This window comes from Mus pahari, chromosome 18 (assembly GCF_900095145.1).
Source record: "Mus pahari chromosome 18, PAHARI_EIJ_v1.1, whole genome shotgun sequence".
In the NCBI taxonomy this organism is placed as follows: domain Eukaryota; kingdom Metazoa; phylum Chordata; class Mammalia; order Rodentia; family Muridae; genus Mus; species Mus pahari.
In genome coordinates, this window is record NC_034607.1 from 36,999,274 (window position 1) to 37,017,529 (window position 18,256).

The 18,256-nt window shown below is 42.5% G+C and overlaps 1 protein-coding gene across 15 annotated transcripts in view; it reads left to right on the forward strand.

Moving 5' to 3' along the window:
* The window catches only part of Dlgap1 (DLG associated protein 1), an 809,018-nt gene that overhangs the window by 636,310 nt on the left and 154,452 nt on the right, over positions 1–18,256 (forward strand). For all 15 annotated transcript variants that reach the window (XM_029531372.1, XM_029531368.1, XM_029531376.1 and 12 more), the window contains 2 exons: positions 4,399–4,576; positions 9,586–9,826. In XM_029531372.1, the coding sequence (XP_029387232.1) occupies positions 4,399–4,576; positions 9,586–9,826 (419 nt within the window). The remainder of the gene's footprint in view (positions 1–4,398; positions 4,577–9,585; positions 9,827–18,256) is intronic.

An 18,256-nucleotide genomic window follows, 5' to 3' on the forward strand; every position in this document is an offset into this window, starting at 1 on the left:
GAGGAGGAGGAGGAGGAGGAGGAGGAAGAAGAGGAAGAAAGAGCCAATCACCTGAAGTCATTTTTAGTCCTATATTACAAAGTTGAGACATCGGTTTGAAACTTCCTGGTCTGAGTCTTCTAGAATCTTCTTTGCAATCACAGCCTCAAGATCAACCCCAGAGCTTCCTTAAGGGTTGTCTCTTAAGTGGCTGCAATAGTGAATGGAGTTCTCTGGCCCAGCAAGACCAAAATCCCACTTCAGTTTTTGATGGACTTCAAAAAGATAAGTCCTTCAGAGGTGACAGTGGGAAAAGATCAATCTCATTTCAAAAGGCCAACACGGAAAGGGAATTAATGTCTATAACATTTCTGAATGTGCATACCTCCCTTCAGAAAATATCCATTGTCATGGGGGCAGGAACAGCAATGAGCACATTGTGTGTTGGCATTTCTTAGTGGGCTCTTCTGCACCAGGAAGTACAGGTCCAGCGTGTCCTGTCCTTTCTGTATGGATAGCTGCAGCTTCTACCTTCTAGATAAGAAAAAATTAATTTCCTCTCATGTAGTGGGTTGCTAAAGTATACATTGTTTTTATCGGAAATGACTCACCGAAACAGAGCTATTCAGTTCCTTTTTTGATGGTTTTTTTTTTTTCCCCCACTTTAACCTTCTGGAATAATGCCTTATTTTATACCAAGTGGCCAGGGTGATTGCCACAACCATGCCTCATCTCAGCCAGCCGAGACTTACTTTTCAAAAAAAAGGACTTGGTTTCTTCTTTTGAATATATTCTGTTTATGAAGGCCCACCCCATTGTTCCCTGATGACTGTACACAATGTCACCATCATCTACATTGGGAAGTGTCATTGCTCTGACGAATTTTGCAAGATAGCCAGATAAACACATTGGTCATCATGCAATCATGTTCTGAGCAGAGGTGAGCTTTAGCTAATAGATGCTTTAAAACCACCTTTGCCAAAAGATCCTGGAGAAAAATGAATTGAAACTTGCAGGTTGGTAGAATTCCTGGCATGGACTTTGTAAAGAGATCTCGTATAAATCACCAGACTAGCATGGAGCACGTAGAAAATAGCCACTTGCCCTGCAAAGGTGTCTGTATGCTTGGGAGCTGCCCAGAAAAAGCATAGGACAGGTTTCTAGAATGGTCGGTTTCCTTCTTGTAGGAATAAAATACAGCATTTCCTTTGGACACATTTTCCTGCATCTGTTTTCATTTCTTTGTCTGAACAAGTGATAGAAAAAAAAGAACAGCCAGCTGCCCATCACATCCTGGGGTTTTGATATTATCTGGAATATGCTGCTCAGCTGTTGTTAAGCAGCTTCATATAAGCTTTATGAGAAGGTGTGATCTTATACACTGCCATCTAAGAGACATTTGGAATGTCCTCACCTCCCACAGTGTTTGTTCATGGATGTGCTGTGTCGACATGCGTCACATTTTTTTAAGTCACCATTTTCCTGGTTTCCAGTGAGACTGCACACCTGATCATATGCCTTGGTAGCATGTGAACCTATTTTCCTGCGAGCCTTCATATCTATTTTCCTGGGATGAGCTCTACTTAGCCCTCTCACTGAGCTGACTAGATCTGACTTTTATCCAGATGTTACTTAAGACGCTGCTTATATTTTTTTTTTAATCTGTGTGGAAAGCAGTAATGTGTTTTGCCCAAAATGAATCGTCAGCTGCTTGACGATTGATCCCCAATGATTTTGTATGCTTATGGGAGTGAGACCATCCAACCAGTGGAACATGATCAACTGACCAGCAGCTAATAGCTCCCCAAATAGGCACAGTGCCTCAGGGCCTCTCCCCAGTTTGTACTAGAATGCTCACTGACTTGATTTTTCTTCAGGTGTGTGCAGGAAATCACAACCATTATGTGTTCACAAGAGCACCTGCTATGTTGTATCCAGAACACAGCATTTCAGAGCATCCCTTCCCATCCTCTGAGCCTGATGCTCTTCCTGTCCCTTCTTCTATGATGTTCATTGAATCTTAAAGACTATGGTACAAATGCCCCACTTTGGGGCTTAGAATTCGTCAGTCACTTATTCAAAGCACTTTGACAAACGAATGGTCTCTGCATTGAGCTCTGCCCACTATACAAACTAGGGTCTCTGGCCAAGGCTGAGAGTAGCATTGCTTTCTGGGTAAACAAAACAATTTATAAGGCAGTTTGACAACATGTCCACTGAGTGAGACAACACTTAGAGGCTTTCCTGCCCTCAGGGTCTGTGCCCACCCCCATACACGGACTCCTAGCCAAGCATGATCTCCTCTTGTGCAGCAGACCTCAAAGTCAAGCAGAAAGTGGTTGGTTGTCCCTGGAATGGTGCCACTATTTCACAAGTACACACATCTTATCTGGCAAGTCAGCATAGTATCTTGCAAGGCCCACTGCTGGATAAGTCTATTAATAGTGTTTCTCTCCCAGCAGCCTTTGTAGCATCTTTGGCTCTGTGAATCAGGCCAAGATTTATGTGTGCTCAAAGGATCCAGACACAAGGCTCCATGCTTGTTTGACAGACACTTGACCAACTAAGCCATCTCCCCATCCCTGGCTTGACTTCTTCAATGAGAATTTCATAATTTCTAAGCTCCTATAGTGCATTTAGGGCAAATCTATAGGGTACAAAGTATAGGAAGAGCTGTCTCTATAGATCAGATTTAAAGATATGTGCATTTTCAATGGTTAGGATTTCAGAGGGTTTTTTTTCCCCCTAAATTCAATCTCAATTATGTGAGAGAATCAAAGTTTAGATAGATAATTGATTCAGTGAGTGAAAGAAAAACAATTAATTTGTAGATGGGTATAGATACAGAGCTATTTGCTGTTGCTAATGTGCAAAGACAAAAAATTGAAACAAATGTATACAAAGGAAAATCTGACACATTACAAAGCTCAGAATTCTGAAATAGATCTGCCATTGTTATTTTTTTTTTCTTCCTTAGGGTGTATGAGCATTAAAAGGGAAAATTCTTAATGGTTAAGGAGACTTTTGATTGTTCTCTAATGTCACCAAACCTTAAAGATTTCCTGAAACAAGATTTCCTTCTAAGCTGGGTATCATGACACATACCTGAAATCCTAGCATTTGGGAAATAGAGAGTGGAGAATCCTGAGTCAAAGACCAGCCTCAACTACATGACAATCTAGGGGCTAACCTGGGCATTATAATACCCTGTCTTTTTTTTAATAATTATTTATTTTATGTATATGAGTACACTGTGTAGCTCATGTGTAGTCTGCAATACATGTGTAGTGTGTCCTTGGACACACCAGAAGAGGGCATCAGATCCCATTACAGATGGTTATGAGCCACCATATGGTTGCTGGGAATTGAACTCAGAATCTCCGGAAGGTAAGGGCCATCTCTCCAGCCCCATAATACCCTGTCTTAATGGGGGTATTTCCTGTTGTGAATAAAAGGGAACGTCTCATACCCTGTTAGTGAAAATTTAAAATCATTGTCACAGCCATCACAGAAAACGCTATGGTAGCCCCCATCAGAGTAGAAGAGGTAAAGCTACCGCATGAACTACTAGTTGTACCACTGGCTATGTATATGTGAAGAAAATAAAATTAGTATGTTGAGAAAGACGTCAACCTTCTAATATTCATGGTGACTTCATTCAAAATAGCTAACATCTAGAATCCACCCAGGTGTCAATCCATAAACTGAAGAATAGACAAAGAAATCACACAGTGCATATACACAGCACATATACACAGCGCATATACACAATGGAATATTAGGCAGCTATTATAAAGGAACTGAAAAAGTATCATTTGTGGCTATGTGAATGGAACCCACTCTCACTTGTGCATGGGTGCCTAGAAAGTTGACTTCCTTAGAAATCATGAATATAACACCAGAGGGTTGGGGGAGTGGGTAGGGAATAAAGACAGGGTGACTATTAAATAGGAAGAATAACTCCTAATGTCTTGTGGGATAGTCAGGTGGTTATGTTTGACAACCATAAAATGTACATTTAAAGTAGGGAGGAGAGAGGACTTTGAATGTTCCCAGCATGAAAAAATGATAAATGTTTGAGGTTATGGTTATGTCAGTTATTTTTATCTAATCATTATTAAATATATGCACTAAAATATCACACCCTAAGCGCTATGTTTTATATAAAATTACTGCATGTCAATTAATACAAATTTTAATTTAAAAGAAAACAAGAATAGAAACTAAAGATTTTTTTTCTCCTGAACTTTAGTAATTTAGTATTGAACTTTAGTAATCATGGAAATCGGTAGTGTTTGACCTGGCGTTAAAAGTCCTGCACGAAGGACAGCCACGGCTTACCATTGTCCCCATTGAGTCTGACCCTTTCCAGGACTTCCCGTGAACACTCACCCAAACGCTTCCATTGTTCTTCTCCAGGATCTCCAACGAACACTCCCCCAAACTCCAGATACGGAGTCACAGCTACCTGAGGGCCGTGAGTGAAGTCTCCATCAACAGAAGCCTGGACAGCCTGGACCCTGCGGGCTTGCTCACGTCACCAAAGTTCCGCTCCAGAAATGAGAGCTACATGCGCGCCATGAGCACCATAAGCCAGGTGAGAGCCGTCAGAGCCTCGGTGGCCACACGCTGTTATCAGGAAGAACGGAGAGGGCAAGGGTGCGGAGGTGGTCTCGGCACATAGACCACTGGTGGAGTCGGCAAATGTGCAGCCGGATGCTGCGGGTGGGTGGTTCACTTGTTCATCCCCAGCAAGTCCCTGGTGTTGATGGTATAGGAGAGGAGGGGCTCCTTGCAGATGGGTAAGACACGAGGAGGGAATCCGGGGAAATTCATAACCTGGTCAGTTAGGCGCCAACCCGTTTTCAGGATGGTTTTGATGGAGGAGGTGTTACCTTCAATGTTGCTTGAGGGGGCCATGCCTAGGAAAGACATAACTGACATAAAACCATGATCATAAAAGTGTTACAGTTTAGAGCAGGTCATCGGAGCAAGAATTGCACTCAGGGGGACTGGAGAGGTGGCTTAGCGGTTAAGAGCACTGACTGCTCTTCCAGAGGTCCTGAGTTCAATTCCCAGCAACCACATAGTGGCTCACAACCATCTGTAATGGAGATCCGATGCCCTCTTCTGGTGTGTCTGAAGACAACAACAGTGTACTCATATACATATATAATAAACAAATCTTTAAAAAAAATATTTTAAAAAAAGAATTGCACGCAGAATGCATCTGTGAGTTTAAATTTTTTTTTTTTAATAAAGCTGTGTATGGTAACACATGCATTTAATCCCATACTCAGGAGGCTGAGGCAGAGAGATCTCTATGAGTTTGAGGCCAGCCTGGTCTACATAGCAAGTTCCAGAAAAGTCAGAGTTACATGATAAAAACCTTGTCTCAAAAAATAAAATTGTGAAAAAGTGTATACACATTTATAACTTTATATCCTTAATGTGTTCAGACCAGGAGAACATGGCATGTCCCCCAGCAGGGCACTGTGCTATTTAACTGGTCGCTTCAGATCTCTGTGCTGTGGATATGACCTTCCTTGGGACATTACTTCCCAGTTACAGCTTACTAAATGTTCAGGCATGGAAAAGACTAATGCTGTCTTTGGGTCAAGCACTGCAATGTCACTGGATAGTCATTTGACCTTAAGTAAAAAACAGAAAGAGTAACCATCCTTAACGGAGACCTAATGATACATCATTCTTCCAGCACCGTATTCAACTTTCAAATAACACATTAGCTTTAAGGACAATTTCAAAGTTCCTGTTACAGCTGCAACATTGTCATTATTCAGAGAACAGTTTCTTCTTCAAAGTCACTGAACCATAAATACTGACTTTTCGAAGTGGAGTTGCTTTTGGGAGAGTTATTCTCTCACGTAGTTATATATATATGTGTATATATATATATATATATATATATATATATATATATATAAATAGAATAATAGTGTTGAGCTTAAGCACATTGGACTCTGTTCCTATTTAAAATCTGACATTATTCACCACAGGCTCTGAAGAGGAATCCAAATAAAATGTTATAAACCAAGGACTTAGACTCGTGTAGTCTCCTTAAACTTTTTGAACATGTGTGCCCTTTCTTTATGCTTGAAATTTTTCTTCATGAAACTCCAGGCATCTGAGTATATAAAACAGGTGTACAGAGTCACTGACAATAGAGCATTACATTTGATTTGAAGCAATTCTTTAGCATACATCTAATTGTAGCGTGTATTAAAGAGGACAGTAAATTGTCCTGCTAAAGACCTTGGCTGAATATTTGATAGCAGGACTGAGAGAGTACAGCGGGTGTTTTTCAGAGTGGTCCACCCTCGGTGCTGAGAGCACCACTCCACCCAGATACGAAGAATAAACAGCAGAAATAGGTCTAACGGCACTTTACACGGTGTCCCAGTTGCAACCCAAAAAAATGATTTAGCAATTTATGAAACTCACATAACAATATTTAAAATAAAACCTTCTTAACATAATACAGTCTAAAGATATACTGATTGGATTCTTACATCCTGGCTCCTACAAGATGTCTTCTGAGCATGTGCACACTCTGGCACACACACCCACACACATAAAATGTATATACATACATGCACATAAATACATGCAAACATAAATGTAACTTAATTTTTTAAATAAATGATGTATTGGAGGCTGGGGACACCTCTAGTTGTGATCCCTTCAAAACCTCTGAATCAGATTGTTTTTGATGAGTAAACTTTAGGGCCCGGGGATTCATACTTGGGTGAACAAAACTTTTAAAAATGGATAAAGTAGAGATTAGAGATGGCTTGTTCTTAAGATAAGGCATGCAGGAGACTGTGAGGTAGCTTGGAAATGTCCTTTCTTGATTTTTTTAGTGTTTCCATGGATATTTGGTTGTTATTATTTATTAAGTATAATTTATTTCCTTTGGGGATTTTTTATGCCTGTATAGAAAAAGGGATAATCCTATTAAGAATGTGTGTTTAGCCTAGATGATTCAGCAAAATCAAAGCAAGTTGCAGAATTATGTCTGCTGTATGATTCAAGTTTTATTAAAACAAGGAGAGAAGGTATAGTAACCCTCTGGAGAGACAGAACCCAAGGTTCATGTCTGCAACTTGAGCAGGGAGAGCTATTTCACTGTTTCCTTGTGACACTTCATTACAAAAGTCGAAAGGAAAAAACTCAACCAAACTGTAGTGATGAGCACATACATGAGTAAATGGTTTTGAAATTATTTCAGGCTTGAATGAGTCACATATTAAATTCACAAACCCCTGCAGAGCCTTAACTTCGATTCTGATTCAGTGACTGAGCCAAAGAGGAGGCTCATTGAGTAAAGGTGCCTCCAACCAAGCCTGATGAGTCACATGGTGGAAGGACAGAATCCAGTCCAGCAAGTTGTTCTTTGACCTCCACAGGCAACCATGACACAGGCACCCACGGGTGTACACATGCATATGCACAAAATTAATTAATTAATTAATTAATTAACTTTTTTTTTTTTAAAGCTCTACCTATTCAGGAGGCTAGAGAGATAGATGGTTTAGCAATTAGGAGTGCTGGATGTTCAATTGTAAGGGCCAGAGTTTGAATCCCAATACCCGTGCCACAAGCCGTGCGGTCTGCACGTGTCTCTAACCCCAGCTCTGAACTGAGAACATGTAGAAGGAGAGCTGGGGCTTGCTGGTGGCAGCTGAGGAAATGCTAGTACTAGGTTTAAGGAGAGACCTTGCCTCAGAGGGGTAGGCTGAGAACTCACCTGCCTCTACCTAAGACGTTCACCACCATAAAATCTGGTGGTGGTGATGGTGGTGGTGGACCTGGTGGTACATATCTTTAATCCAGAATTCCAGAGACAGAGGCAGGAGGATTTCTTTGAGTTCAAGGTCAGCCTAGTCTACATAGAGAGCTCCTGGACAGTCAGGACTACATAAAGAGCCAATTAATTGATTGATTGATTGATAATAAAGATAAATTTATGGATTTTTTTTTTTTTTTATGAAAAGTGAAACCTGACAGTAGTTTGAGGTCTTGATAGTGCTTCTTTAAGATTTTTGACATATCCGGGTTTGGCCTACCTTAGCAAAGTATGTATTTTGCAAAACAAAATAAAATTAAAAATGCATGTTTCAAACTGTGCACTCAACTTCAGTCAACCTTGAAATGATTGATGAACTAACTAGTCACTTCAAAAGACGTAGTAAAATAATTTACAAAAATAGCAGTTGCTAAAAATGGTACATGAACTCTGACCTCAAGCCAATGACCTTTGCTCCATTTATCAATAAGGAGGGGCTGGAGAACAGAGCCAGAAGAGACTGTGAGTTCTGTTCCAGTCATGCAAAATAAACATTAGCTAACTGGAAACTGTAAATAGAATGATCCAGAACGCATTGGACAAAGCTTCCTTCCCAGGCTGCATGTTTTTTGGTTTTTGTTTGGTTTTTTTTTTTTTTTTTTTTTTTTTTGGTTTTTTTGTTTGTTTGTTTGTTTCTTGTTTTGTTTTTTTCTCGAGACAGGATTTCTCTGTATAGCCCAAACTGTCCTGGAACTCACTCTGTAGACCAGGCTGGCCTCGAACTCAGAAATCCGCCTGCCTCTGCCTCCTGAGTACTGGGATTAAAGGCATGCGCCACCACGCCTGGCCAGACTGCATTTCTTCACTGTTCCAGAGACAAAGCTCTCCTCTGAGAGGAAGGTAGAAGGTACGTGCACCCAAGTATGCAGATGTGTGTTCCAGACCAAGGGGTAGGAGTCTTCTATTGCTCTTTCCTTTGTGTTTTTGAAGCAAGGGCGCGTACAGAAACTGGAGCTTCCTGATTGGCTAGGCTGGCTGACCAATGAGATATCAGGATTTGCCTGTCTCTGCCACCAGAGTTACCCCACGCTTCTGCCACAAGCACATGTAACCAACCACTTTTCACATATCGACTCAGATCCTCTGGCTTGCAAAGCAAGAGTCCTTACATACTGAGATATCTTCCCAGCTCCAAAGCTCTCTTCCTTAAAACATGTCATCTTTTTCATTAGCTACATGCTATTCACTTACCATCTGAGACATAAAGGAAGTGATACTGTACTGACTGGTTTCGTGTGTCAACTTGACACAAGCTGGAGTTACCACAGAGAAAGGAAAGGCCTCCATGAGATGCAGCTGCAAGGCATTTTCTCAATTAGTGATCAATGGGGGAGGGCGGCCTATTGTGGGTGGTGCCATCCCTGCGCTGGTGGTCCTGGGTTCTTATAAGAAAGCAGGCTGAGCAAGCCTGGGGAAGCAATCCAGTAAGCAGCATCCCTCCATGGCCTCTGCATCAGCTCCTGCTTCCTGACCTGCTTGAGTTCCAGTCCTGACTTCCTTTGATGATGAAGAGCAATGTGGAAAGTGTAAGCTGAATAAACCCTTTCCTCCCCAACTTGCTTCTTGGTCATGATGTTTTGTGCAGGAATAGAAACGCTAAGACATCTAGATACACGTTGGATTGACACATTAAACGCTGCTGCTCTTGTGGGGGAATGAAGCTTCCAGATGCTGAACTGGAGATGTTGTTGGTGGGGAACTGAGGGACAGGTGTTTAACCACCCTGTGGCTTCCCACAGGTGAGCGAGATGGAGGTGAACGGACAGTTCGAATCCGTGTGCGAGTCTGTGTTCAGCGAGCTGGAGTCGCAGGCGGTGGAAGCGCTGGACCTGCCCCTGCCTGGCTGCTTCCGCATGCGGAGCCACAGCTACGTGCGGGCCATCGAAAAGGGCTGCTCCCAGGACGACGAGTGCGTGTCGCTGAGGTCGTCCTCCCCTCCACGCACAACCACCACCGTGAGGACAATCCAGAGCAGCACCGGTGAGTGAGCTTGGGCGCTCCAGCCTGACCACAGCAGCGAGCAGCTGTTGAGGAAATGGGTGTCCTTGGTGTAGCCACATGGTTAACAGTAACAAATGCCACCTATGTCCCACACAGAAAGACAGGTTCCATACCTAGCTCTACCCATCCCTCCCACCTGCCCTTCCCTCCACCACCATGTGAGAATCCACAGGAACAGCTGCTGCTGTGGTCAGGGAGAGGCAGCCCAGCATCCTCTGGTTGATCGAATCCTACTCAGATTCTCAATTAACAAGCTCTGGGCTGGGACAAAAAAAAAAAAAAAAAAACCCACCTGTTCCTTGGAGTCACATTTATTACTTTATGCCAAGGTGGCCATGGTATGACTCTTCCAGGAGACCTAAAAATATCCTGTTTACAATTTTTAAAAATAAATAAATTATAAAGGGGCAAGGGATAGATGGACCAGTAATATGAACTAGGCACTTATGTATTTTATTACAACAAAAAGCAGATTTATTTCATTAGTTTAAACCCTGCCATATATAGTTTCTCACTCTAAACAATGATTTTTTTTTCAGAGGAAGTGTATTTTTATGGCCAGATTCTAGGTTCAGAGGCCTGGAAACCTAACTAGCTTAACTAGCCTCCATGGTACAGAATCTGCATAGTGACACAGCCCCGAGTTATATGTGACTATATAACAACAGAACGCCAAGAGGAAAACCCCTCCCTCTTAACTGGGTTTAACTTTATGATTAAATTCAGCCTAATTCCAATAAAGTAATTCTACAAAGACACCATCAAACATAAGGGTCAAGATAAGTAATGATGGATGAATTAGAAACACTAATACCAGGATACGGTAGCAATAAATGATTGATAAATAATAAATTGATAAATAAAAACACAAAAATATTTTTAGCCATACTAAACTAAACAAAAAAAAATGCTTCTAGCATAAACATCTTAGCAGCAAGCTCAGCACTGTGACCCTGGCCATTCATATCCAGACAGAAGATAGTGGGTCACACTTGATAGGAAATTCTCCAAGAGCAGTGTCAGACAATATCCATGAACAAAATAAAGGTGATTTGTGAAGTGTTCCAAATAATGTCTTTTAAAAATCAGTCACTGCGCATTCTGTATGTGTAACAACAGGATTTGCCTGTGTGGTTTTGAAGGTCTGCTTCCTTACAGCTTATCCGTGTGTGTCTGCTGGTGTCTCCCATCCCCCCCACCCCCACCTCTAAACAACCTTTCCCCTGGGTTGGGCCTATTTCTCTCTAACAATCCTAACAATCGTATCACCTGCCAGCCATTCACTTCTTAAATTCAAATAATTCTGAGCCAGGGAGGAACTGTAAAAGGAGAGGTTCTTGGATTTGCTGATACAAAGTAGCAAACCGACTCTGACCTGCCCTGGCTTGCTCACCTGGAAGAACAGTTTGTAGCTTTTGTCACTAGCAGATGGAGTTTTGCACTCTCCACATCAGTTCTTCTCAGATATGCAGACACAGTGACCTTGCATTCTCTCTCTCTCTTGAGACCCTCCAGAGTTCCGATAATCAAGTTGACAAATAAAATCCAGGCTTCCTAGTTAATTCCAGGTAGATAGTAATTTTATAAGAAACCCAAACATTGGACAGGAATGGAAACCAGACTCTGGGATCTTGTGGCATGTGATCGGGGCAAATGAGATTCAGCCACAGACTTTAACAGAACAGGCAAGGCTAAATGTTGAGACTTCAACTTCTGACTGACTTCAGCCAGATGGCCCAGAGATGACCAAGTAGTCTGCTTGAACAGAGGAGGAGGTGTCAGCCTTATGTTAATGTTTTTAGAGTGGGCTAAGTTTTGGTGGGCATCACTTGATTATGGTGTGGAGTTTCGATGAGCATTTTCCTTTTCACATGCAAACTGTTCTGCTCTTGAGATTTGTCAATCAGGAAGAGACTTAAAGCTGCATTACTCCTGCTATTGATACAGCATCCTGCATTTATATACCCCATGCTTGGGACTTGTCATTAGTGTTAGGATTTTCAGAACTGTAAGTCCCATTTGTTGCTGGCATCTTGGCTTCATGGTTTGATTTGTCATTATGATAGGAAGAAGGGTTGTGGATGCTTGAGCTGATGAGAGCAAGGGCAAGATAGAATAAACATATCTACTCCGGAGAGATGTAGACAAGATTCACCCTGTATTGTGGTTTGGGACAAAACATTTCCCAAAAGACCAACATGGCTAAATACAGACCTGGGTGGAGTCAGACTCAAAGGTTGTAGCAACAAAGGAACAACCATGATATGGAGACAAGGATGCCAGGCCTTTTAACCCATTTTAATAATATAATTTAATTATTAGAAATCAGGTGGCCATGGCTGTAGGGAAGAGTCGATGCTTTTAGCAAAAGCAGGCTCCCCGTTTTTAAGAAGTGACCTACACAATGCTGTTATAACCCGCAAGCCAGTGGCGATTATCTCCAGCCACCCAGCAGAAGCTGATAATTCATTGCTCGGCTGTATGACCTCTATCATACACTAATGACCTCTATCATTAGTGTTGGTCAGCTCAGCACAAATGCTGGGATTCTACTCGGCAGTTGTAGGTTGTCTAAACTGGTACTGAAGGGCCACTGGGGACATTTCATGTGTTAAGTTTTCCCTTGGTAGCAGTTGACTTCGTCTTTGGCACTGTGTGCCCATCTCAAACCCTGCTAGGTTTAGCTTGGTCATAAGGAACTATAATAGTATGACATTCTGGCCTGTGGCCTAGTCTGGTATTTGATGGTCCTGATGTTTTAAAGACCCCAAGTTTATCTCTCCCTTGCCACTTTGTATGGAAACACCTACACTGTGGCAGTATTCGGAGTCTTTGGAGCCTTCACTGGAATCCAACAAAACTATTAGAAGATGGGTGTTGCCTGGGAGGGTGTCTCCTCTTGTCCCATTGAGGCTCTGAGTTGACGGATGCTGGGAGCTTGAACAGAAGGGTCTGTATGGGAGCCTTCCCAGAAAAAGGAACAGTAAGTGAAAACCACAGAGACTACTGTACCGCCTCACCCATCCTAAATGCAGGTGACATCCACCTGCCTGCAGCTATGTGCACGAGTCAGTCAGGGTGAGGGAGAGATGTGTATCATGTGTACCATGCCAGGTTTTCACACAAGGTGGCTGTTGGCTTCACTCTCAATCAACAACTAAGCATTAACTAAACATTATGGAAGAATAAAGAGCTTCAAGAAAACCGTTACAGTGGATTCTGAGTAAATCTCTCCAATCTGTGCTGGTATTACATTTCATGCTCTCTCATTTCATACACACTCACAACAGGGTCCATAGTGGCCACACATCCTCCACTGGGAAGACAGGCTTCATGTGTGTCATCGGCTATTAGGAACAGATGGCATTTTTCCAAAACAGCCATCTATGGGCTAAGACTTGGATTTGTATCTCTGCCCATTTTAACACTTAACTTGTCCAACAAAATGTTCTGCTGATCCTTTCTCTTCCATCCTTGCCCTTTATGTGCATTTGCTGAACCAAGCCATAAAGCCCAAAGGTTCTTATGCCACATAGAAGAGCCGTGCAGAAGAGACCCGCGGTGACAGCTGCAGGGACCTTGGAGATGCAGTCAAGTGGTGAGAGACGAGACCAGCTGCTCAGATCCCAGTACCTCAGGGAATTAGGGCCTAATGTTTAGGCTCCCACTGATTTGTTAACTTGCTAGTTTGTCTGTGAAAGAATCACATATTCTCTGAGCCCATAATGACTTCAGACACCCAGACCACTCTCAGTCCAATAGATTGGATAATTTTTTAATAATTCTGCGCTTTGACACAAATGCATATTGTCATCAGTTGTAACAACTAGTGTATCCACCACCCTCCCCCATGAAACAGATTTTTTTTTTCTTTGTGATAAGAATATTCTTCTTAAGTGGGCGCGGCGGTGCACAACTTTAATCCCAGCACGTGGGAAACAGAGACAGGGAGATCACTGAGTTCAAGGCCAACATGGTCTACAAAGCAAGCTGTAGAACAGCCAGGGCTACACAAAGAAACCCTGTCTCCAAAAATAAACAAACAACAGCAAAAACAAAAACAGTATCCTAACTGTTGTGAAGTACGCAATACCTGTTCTGTGTTACAGGCAGCCTGCTGTGATCTAGGACTTTATAACTTTCCCCTCCTGCCTGTGTTAAGGGAAACGAGCCAGCCATAAATAGATAGATGTCAGATGATCGCACCCATATGTGGAGTCTAAAGAAGTTGGACCTCACGGACGTAGAGACAGGAACAGTGGGCAGCATAGACCGAGAAGACAGGGAGGTGGGCAGAACTGGATCAACAGGAATAAACCTACCCAGGGTTTTAGAGGAGCCACTGTTGGTTAAGATCAGAGCTATGATAGGAAAGGAAAAGGAAAAAAGTAGGATAGTCAGCTTCCTGTCTGAGAAAAGCAAGCACGCTTCCCTCATTTACCCAAATGTTCCTGGTAACAGTAGAGCTTGATGATCCAAATAAGCCCCAACACCTCCACAGAGTGACACACTAAGCCTACTTCTTTGGGGATACACCACAGGGGTGATGTGCATTTAAGGGTGGGTCTTCTTTTTAGCTAAGCAAGACGACATCCAGCCAGGTGCTCGGGGACTAAGTGCAGTCTGACTTCCGATGATGCCAGGAGCCTGAATAGAGATAAATAGGATATCATAGCCATATGTAGCTGCATGGCAGGGACAGAAACATGGTGGTAAGTGTGGAGAAAGATGAAGAAAAGGCAGTACTGGAACACACCTGTAATCTCAGCACTTCAAAGGCTAAGACTTGATTACAATTTCAAGACCAGACTGAGCTACATAGGAGACCTTGTTCCAAGGGAAGAGGAGGAGGAGGAGGAGGAAAATGAGGAGGAGGGGGGCGAGGAGGAGGGGGAGGAAGAAGTGGAAGCAGTAAGCATTAGGGCTCCAGGTGGACACAAACTCAGGATAATCCATCCAGGTCTTCAGAAAATAGTTCTTTGCACCTGCAGGTCCCTGCTCTATAAATGATATATTGCATGCATCTAAATTTAATGTGAATTTTTTTTATATGTAAAATGAGGTTAGAATGCCCACACCAAGCTTACTGAAGTCTCAGATCTTAGAGCTCTCTTTGTCCTGCCAGGCACTAAGTCAATTAATAAACTTTGAATAAAGCAGGAAAAGTTCAGGAGCTCATGGCCAGAATCGAGCAGAAGCCTTCCCAACAAGGCCCTAGTTGCATTCTGTTCCAGATAAAAATCAAGTCATAAATGTTTGGAGAGTGCCTGGCCGGGTTCCTTGTTCCCTGCTAATGATGTTCTGTCTTTGAATCTCTCCACACAAAACTGAACATCTACCCACACACACCTCAGAAAACTTAGACAAAAAGAAAGAAAAGGGAGAAAAATTTCTAGGGCAGCCGACTCTACTTGTGTGATCACCCATCCTGGTGTATTGTCTATCTGAGAAGAGTTGACGCTGACTTCCGTTTGTCCCTGGAGCACTTGAGATGGAATTCTTCTATAATATTAAAAAAAAAAAAAAAAAAAAAAANCACGAAAGTGCAAACATCCTGGCTGACACAAAGCACAATTTAAAATCTGGAGAGAACCAGACGTTCTCATCTCGCCTGGGTAAAATATATAACTCTTCTCCTGAGACGGGAGTGCCCGTGCCTTATTTAGCCCGGCAAGAGTGCACCTTTTCTCAGGGAGAACCATGGGCAAATAATGAAGGACTCCACAGGGCTTCTGGAGTGACCAGAAAGGAAGCAAGGCTCAGAGGAGATTAGTTAGCGCGTGCTATGCAAATTACACATCAGAAGGCCTCTACCTTCGATGTCAAAGCTCTCCGGTCTGGTTTAGTTTATTGATGATGACCAAAGTTAACTTTTGAGCACACGGTACTTGGCGCAAGCATTGTGAACCCACTGCGTAATTCCGTCATGAAATCTCAGTGAATACCTGTAGTAAGAATATTTTAATAAATCCTGGCACAGGGTTCCGTCCTGCCTTTGACCATTTACACTCCCAAATGAAAGACACACTTGCAGCCTTTATAGGTTGATCTGCCGTAAGCCGCACGCACAGTAGCTGGGTAACCGCCTGACCTCTGGGCTGTTAGAATCCACTTCCTGCAGATAACTCTGGGTTAGTACTTAGTAATTTCTGGTCCATCTTGGCTACTCTTGACCCAGCTGAGCAGCTCTCTGGGCCATGTTCCCTTGGTCCTTTTCCATGGTGACTCCGACTGTCCCCACCTCCCTGCACGTTCTTCTAAGGTATCGTGGCTTCCCTCCTCCTCCTCATGGTTTCTAGCCTGAGAAACCTAAACTCCACCTAAATATCTCCTCCCCAGCTATTAGCTGCTGGCATCCTTACTTGCCAATCAGAATTAACTGGGGGCAGGGTCCTTCTGTGTCTTACAAGTAGGCCCCCTTGTGCAAACAAATTTGGGGGACCCAAATTAACATTAGAATACAAGTAGCATTAGGCCAAACCCACTACAAAGACCTACGGCACGTGTGTGATATTACTTTCATCATACCGTGTGGGTCTCCCTTCTCCTGGGGGACTATCAGCCATCAGCCTATGGGGACAGAGGGAACAGAGGCCAGGCAGGGTTCCAAAGGCTGTGAGTACCTACAGATTAACTTCTGGGATCAGCTTCAGTAGACAGCTCAACTTTATTGTTCCAGAAATAGGGTGTATAAGGGCCTTTAGGATACAGGTGGAAAGGGCTAATTGGTCATAGTACAGTATCTAATAATCATGTGGGCAGGAAGCCAGAGCAGGTGCTAAGTTAAGCAGGTCTGCACAAGGTCGTTCTTCAGATAAGGCCAGGCACTTGTATTCAGGGGCACTCTCCAGTCAGGCAGAGAAAGGGACCCCCCACCTTTCTTTTATAAAAAAAATATTTCAAATATATTTCTATGGGTCTGAGGCCATCCTGGTCGACATTGTGACTTTAGGATATCCAGAGCTACATAGTAAGACCCCGTCTTGAAAAACAAAACAAAGTAAAACAAAAAGAAAATGTTTGCCCACATATTATTGCCACCGTGTCTCATGTTGCTTTGCCTGTGAAATGGCTGTTTAAAGTTTAAGTTGACGGTGTTTAAAAATAGAGAAAATTTTAAATGAATAAAGAAACAGACTATAAAAATACCCTCTGGGTTTAAAATTTCTTGTCACATTTTGTTGTGCTGGTAGTATGATGAATTTAAAGATCAAATGTCCAATCCCTGCCTAGCCACAGAGCTGCCAGGCAGCACAGACCGGGGGGGGGGGGGGGGGGGAAGCTCTGCCTAAGTATGTAAACCAAGCAGGTGGCAAATGCTGCTCTGTGGCTGATAAAAAAGCCAAGGGTCTCTCTGCCCTAGTGTTATGTAAGGAAAAAAAGTCCTATAGTAATTTAATCCTGACATGAAGGGTCTCTTTACTGAGCTAGAAAGCAAATACACAAGACGACTCAGTTACAAAGGTCAGAAAACCCAAGGTAGTATATTAGAGGCTTCAGTGTGATCATTTGTCAGACAGACAATTTCTAAATTAAAAAAAAAAAAAAACATAGTAATTTGAAAAGTAGAGCATCTAAAATCTTACCATTTTACTTTCATATATTGCTAGACAGCATTTTAAAATAAAAGAAGCTTTTTTGGGAAGGCAGGGACAGGGTCTCATTGTAGCCTAGGCTGGCCTCCTATGTACTACGTAGCCAAGGATGACCTTAAATTTATGATTCTAGTGCCACCTCTAGATTGCTGGGGGTACAGGCATTCGATAGCACAGCACTTATGGGGTGCTTAGAACAAGATTTAGGGCCTTGTACATGCTGGGCAGATACTCTACCAACCGTCTATAAGCCAGTTCTCAGAAAATTATTTTTTTAGAAAAAAACCTTCATACAAGGGACAGGCAAGACATGAGAGCAGGAGACAGGGCAGAGAGGCTAAATAATGAAGTATGATACATATGTAGGAAAATGCCATTTGAAACTCATTACTTTGTATCACATTAAATGATTTTAAAAATAAATAAGTTTCTCCTCAACTCTCAAAGATAGGTAGGTTGGTATGTAGGTAGGTAGGCAGGCAGGTAGGTAGATAAATGGATGGATGGATAGATAGATAGATAGATAGATAGATAGATAGATAGATAGATAGATAGATAGATGGATGATGGGTGGATGGAGAGAGAGAGAGAGAGAGAGAGAGATGATGATGATGATGATGATGATGGATGGATAGGTAGGCAGATAGATAAAGAGATAGATAGATGATGGATAGACAGATGGTGGATGGATGGATGGATGGATAGATACATAGATACATAGATAGATACATAGATAGTCATTTCAGATTGGACCAGTCCAATCAAAATGAGCTTTAACAAATGCCCCAGGGCAGCTCAGATGGGAACCACACCT